General features: G+C 52.0%; 1 protein-coding gene across 1 annotated transcript; it reads right to left on the bottom strand.

The window, feature by feature from the left end:
• Positions 1-400: 400 nt before the first annotated feature.
• Positions 401-4828, bottom strand: LOC147722241 (uncharacterized). The gene is made up of 2 exons (XM_086967285.1): positions 2468-4828; positions 401-439 (listed from the first exon to the last, which is right to left on the bottom strand). The coding sequence occupies exons 1-2, from the start codon at positions 4745-4747 to the stop codon at positions 401-403; spliced, it is 2319 nt and encodes a 772-aa protein (XP_086823411.1). The 5' UTR covers positions 4748-4828.
• Positions 4829-5708: the final 880 nt, after the last annotated feature.

Genomic DNA, 5708 nt, shown 5'->3' with positions numbered 1-5708 from the left:
CTACATCTGGGTGATATTTGGGCTACATTTGGGCTCTTTTGTCTCTGGTGGCCATTATGGGAGACTGCATGTCAGAATGAAAAATTGTCTAGCAGACGCGACAAAGAATTTTCAATTCTATTAAGGACACGGAGGCGAGGATTATGCTTCTCTTCACTTTACTGACATAAAACAGCAGCCAATAAAAACTTTAAACTGGCATGACCCCGGAAGGACAACCCCCTCCAACAGTATGCACCAATCACTATCAAGTCCCATGTATAACTGTCCATGTTTATCCATACGACCTCCTCTTTCTTTGCGACACATCATCAGTCCAACAAGACCGGAGGCCAACGTGGCAACCATCGCATCCAACGTCGAGGAAGGCATCTCCTGCACCTCGTCACAGATATCCAGATCATAGACTGTTCAGCTCATGTCTGCTTGTGCTGATCACCTGAAACAAGAACATAAGTCGTAATGGCTATTCCCGAACTTGGAAATACAACAAGCCAATAACAATCATTCGGGTGGGTACAATAATTCATCAACCATACAATATTGCATGAAATACCATCCTGCAAGCCCGGGTGGGATAATCCTCGCCTCCGTGTCCTTAATAGAATTGAAAATTCTTTGTCGCGTCTGCTAGACAATTTTTCATTCTATGTCAGTCCACGGAGGCTCAGATTATGCTAGTTTAAAGTTTATCCACCACCACCGAGGCCACATCCACAATAGGCTTATGATAAAACACTTTAAATGTGGAATCAGAAGACCAATCTGCCGCAGTCATGATATCTTGAAGCCGAGAGCCGGCACCAAAAGATTTTGAGGCCATAGCCCCCCTCACAGAGTGAGCCCCAAATTTAGAGGTGTCAATACCCGCCAGGTCCAATAACCAGGTAACCCACCTGGCCAGAGTCGCACTGGTGACTGGGCGGAAAGGTTTCTGTAATGAAATCAACAGTTGACCAAAACCAGTTCTAAATTCTCTAGTACAATCCTCATACACCTTCAAACATTTGACTACACATAGTTTACTGTGGTGAGGAAATGCAGGATAAGCAATACATTTTGTATGAGTCTTCATACGTCTCGAGATCGTAAAAGAAACTCCCGTGGGAGTGAATACTCTACCTGATAAATCCAAGGCACGAATATCCGACACTCGCCTGCATGAGACCAAGCAGAGGAGAAGTGTAAGTTTAGCTGAGAGCTGTTTGCGAGACAGGCCCTCATTAGCCGGCCAGGCCGCCAAAAAACGTAGGACCACTGACACGTCCCAGAGTTCAGTATACCTGGGTAGAGGGGGCTTCACTAAGCGGACCCCCCTGACTACTCTGCACACCAAAGGGTGTTCCCCAACGGGCTTACCGTCAACATGCGGGTGCCCCGCGGAGATCGCCGATCGGAAGTTATTCACAGTTCGATAAGCCAGACCAGACCGCGCCAGTTCCGATAAGAAATTCGCTATGACAGTAATATCGGATCCCATCGGATCCCCCTGCCGTTCGTTACACCAACCAACCCATCGTCTCCAAGCTGACTCATATCGCTTGTGGGTGGAAGGCGCCCATGCCTGAGATAGGAAAAAGAGAGTGTCCTCTGAAACTCCCGGCATTTGCCAACGTCGCCGGAAAGTCTCCACGCCATGAGGGACAACTGATTCTGAAGGACCAGCGGGTGGGGAAGACCCACCGGGTCCGTGAGAAGATCCGGGAACGTCGAAATTTGCACTGGCGCTGCACAGGTGAGACTCATTGCCACCGGGAACCACGCTTGTGCCTTCCAGCACGGTGAGACCAAGACCAATTCCGCTTTCTGCCTCCGAACCTGAGCCAGAACTCTCGGGATCATGATAAAAGGAGGAAACGCATACAGAATGCCCGTCGTCCACGATTGAAGGAAGGCGTCCGAGCTGATCGCCAAGGGATCCGGGCGCCAGCTGTAAAACTGGGGAAGTTGCCTGTTGAGCCGAGAGGCAAAAAGGTCCACCACACACGGACCCCATTTGTGGTTCAATGCCCTGAAGATTCGAGGGTGCAGCCTCCAATCGCTCGCATCCCTCAAGTATCGAGAGTTCCAATCCGCCGTCACGTTGGCAGACCCCGGAATATATTCGGCCGTCACCGAAATTTGATGGGCCAGGCAATAATGCCAGAAGTCCTTGGCTATCTCCGCTAGGAGACGCGACCTGGTGCCTCCCAGGCGATTTATGTAGCGTACCGCGGACACATTGTCCATGCGGAGGAGAATACAACACGAAACTCCCTGAGGGGACAGAGTGCGGATCGCAAAAGAACCCGCCAGGAGTTCCAGACAGTTGATGTGGAGACTCAACTCCTCGCGGGACCACCGGCCCCCGGTCTCCACCGAGCCGCAACGGGCTCCCCAGCCCCACCGGCTGGCATCCGACTCTATCACCACTTCCGGGGTGGCCGCGAAAATGGCTCTGCCGTTCCACGCATCCATATGCTCTAACCACCAGTTTATCTCCGTACGTGCCTCCGCAGAAAGAGAAATCTGTTGGGCATAGGTCAGTCCCTTGCGCAAATGCAAGGCCTTCAAACGCTGCAGGGCCCTGTAATGCAAAGGACCCGGAAAGATCGCCTGGATCGAAGAAGCCAGAAGCCCCACCAGGCGTGCCAACGTCCTCAAGGAGATTGTCGGAGAGGCAAGCGCTCTCCTCAACTCCTTCCTCACCGCCACCCTCTTCTTGAGGGGCAAGAGTAATTGAGCTTTCACCGAGTCCACCTGGAAACCCAGGAACTCCATCACCTGAGAAGGCTGCAAGATCGACTTCTGTATGTTCAGGAGAAAGCCCAAGTCCTGAAGGAGGTGGATCGTCCACGACAGATGGAGCGACACCACTTCCGGTGACTGACCTAAAATCAAGATGTCGTCGAGGTAAATAATGAGGCGAACACCCCGTTCCCTCAACGTCTGCACGATGGGTTTCATCAGCTTGGTGAAACACCATGGGGCGGACGACAGTCCAAAGGGCATGGCGGAAAATTCGAACCACCGATCGCGCCATTGAAACTGCAGGAACCGCCTGTGTGGGGGATAGATGGCCACTGCTAAATAGGCGTCTTTTAAATCCAGACGCACCATCCAATCCTGTTCCAATAGTATATCTCTCAGGAGGTGTATCCCCTCCATTTTGAAGTGTCGATAAACGACCCAGCCATTGAACTCCCTGAGATTCAACACCAGTCGATACCCTTGGTCCTTCTTCGGGACCACAAAGACGGTGCTGACGAAGCCTAGCTCGTGCGGGGAGGATTCTACAATCGCCCCCTTCTGGATCAAGGAGCATATCTCCGCATCGATGAAACTCTGCTCTGCTTGGGAAAAACACAGTGGACCTGGTCTCCGCCGCTGCATCGGGGAGGCATAAAATTCTATGTGGAAACCCTGTATCGATTGTAACACCCAAGGGTCGTTCGTAAGTTGGCGCCACCTGTGGAGAAAAAGTGACAGTCTGCCCCCCACCATATGCTCCGATGGGCATAGAAGTCGTACCTGAGTAGGAGTAGTCTCCTGAGTTCGCCTGTTGTCCACGATAGTCTCCTCTTTGACCCTTGCCACGACCTCCTCTATCACGGGAGGGGTAGAAGTTGGGGCGTCGATTACCTCTGCCCCTCTGCTCTGCTCCACGTGAGGTCTGTGCATAACCTCGGCCGGACCCTCGACCTCTTGGGCGTCCGGCCCTATCAAAAACACCACCATGGAGAACCCTCTTGATGTTGGACTGGGCCCTGTCTAATGCGGAGAAGGTGGCAACATATTTGCCCATCTCCCTGACAAATTTGTCGCCGAATAGCATACCATTAGCTTGGACACCAGGCTCGGAAGGGGCCATCTCCGCCAGCTGGGAGTCAAGTCTCATAAGAAAAGAGCGCCTCCGCTCTGTAGACACAGCCACATTGGCATTACCTAAAAAGCACATGGCCCGCTGTGCCCATTCCAGAACCTCCGACACATTCAGCGGCACATTCCTATCCTTGGCTATCACCGCCGCGTCCAGAATCTTCGTTAGGGGACCGGTGATATCCAACATTTTGTCCTGGACACCTCTCCATGCTCTATCCAGCCCCTTCTTTGGATCTTTCGCAAACTTGCGCATAAACGCCGCCATTGTGGGATCTAAATCCGGTGTGTCAGCCACCTTCCCTGTCAAGGATGGCCTGGGGCATTCGGAGCGCAACGTGGCCCTCACTCCATTATCGAAACCCTGACGCAGGTTGTTGCTCACATATTGTGCCACCTCAGGGCACGGTATCCACTCAGTGGACCGAGGGTGCACAATATTGTTAGGGTTAAAAAGAAGATTCCTGGGTACCTGACCATCGTCCGCCTTTTGGGTGTGCTTCACCTTCCTAGATCTCTTTCTGGGGGCCACTGATCCCACCTCCGAATCAGAAGAATCCGGCGGGGTCGGGGAAGAATCCCCAGACGTGTCATTCGCCATTGAGCCATGGTCCTTCAGGACATTCCTGGCCATTCGGGCCAGCACCTGGGCCGAGGACTGAGAAGAGGTACCGCCCATCCCGGCAGATTTGAACTTTCTCTTTCCATAATTTTTAAGGGGCTTAGCAAAAGGCTTAAGAGCCTGGACTAGTGCAGTCTTCACTGACCCCTGGACGTGGGAATCCAGGGCCTCTACCAAATTCTCCTCCAAATGCTCTTCCTGAGGCTCATAGTCTACATATTCATCGTAATCTGCCCACTGGTTATCCTCCTCGGCGTAGTACGCCATAGCTCTGAAGCAGGGAGGTGTGGAGGAGCTTCAAGGGGGGGGAGTAGCCCAGGGGAGCCTCCAACACACACACAAACTTAAACCAAAATCACTACAGGCAACGAGGCTGAATATTAGGTGGAAGGAGACCCCTATTTGCACACTGTAAGCTCCCCTAGAGCAGAGCTCTAATGCGGATGCGCTCCGTTAGCGTTCTACTGAGGCCAGGATTGATGCAGTCTGAAAGCGCGATGCGTGAGGAGCCGGTAAAGTGAAAAAAACGAAAGTCGGCTCCTCGCGCATGCGCAGTGCGTGTGGGGGCCGGGCTCGACTGCTTCCTGCGCGCGAGCGTCTCGCGTCTGCCTCCTCCTGCTCCACCGCCCCCTACCGGTACACCGCCGGTCCCGCTACGCGCCGACAACAGAAAACGCCCGCGCGGGCCAACAAACAATAAAACCGGAAAAAAGGCAATAATCGCAAAGTCACCAAAACACCTCAACCACGAGCGGAGGTCCGCTCAGCACATATCATCACAGACGCGCGCGCGCGCCGTCTACAACCACCGCCCTTACACACCTTACCCCCAAGAAAGAAGTAAAATAGAAGGGCACTTAACTCGCTGCTGCAGCAGCAAAGAAAGAGGAGGTCGTATGGATAAACATGGACAGTTATACATGGGACTTGATAGTGATTGGTGCATACTGTTGGAGGGGGTTGTCCTTCCGGGGTCATGCCAGTTTAAAGTTTTTATTGGCTGCTGTTTTATGTCAGTAAAGTGAAGAGAAGCATAATCTGAGCCTCCGTGGACTGACATAGAATGTTTTAATGAAATAGAAAAGGATTTGAGAAGTCACTCAAAATGTGCCCTAATTTTTCATTCTGCAGCACTAATCATACTTTCTATGGCAAAATATACCCCCTCATGTTGTTTCTTTTTAAATTAAATGTTTTAAGAGTTACCACTTTATTCCAATCAAGATGG

This window comes from Lissotriton vulgaris, chromosome 4_1 (assembly GCF_964263255.1).
Source record: "Lissotriton vulgaris chromosome 4_1, aLisVul1.2, whole genome shotgun sequence".
Taxonomy (NCBI): domain Eukaryota; kingdom Metazoa; phylum Chordata; class Amphibia; order Caudata; family Salamandridae; genus Lissotriton; species Lissotriton vulgaris.
Note: the sequence above shows the minus strand (reverse complement) of the source record. Positions and strands in the feature narration are given on the sequence as shown.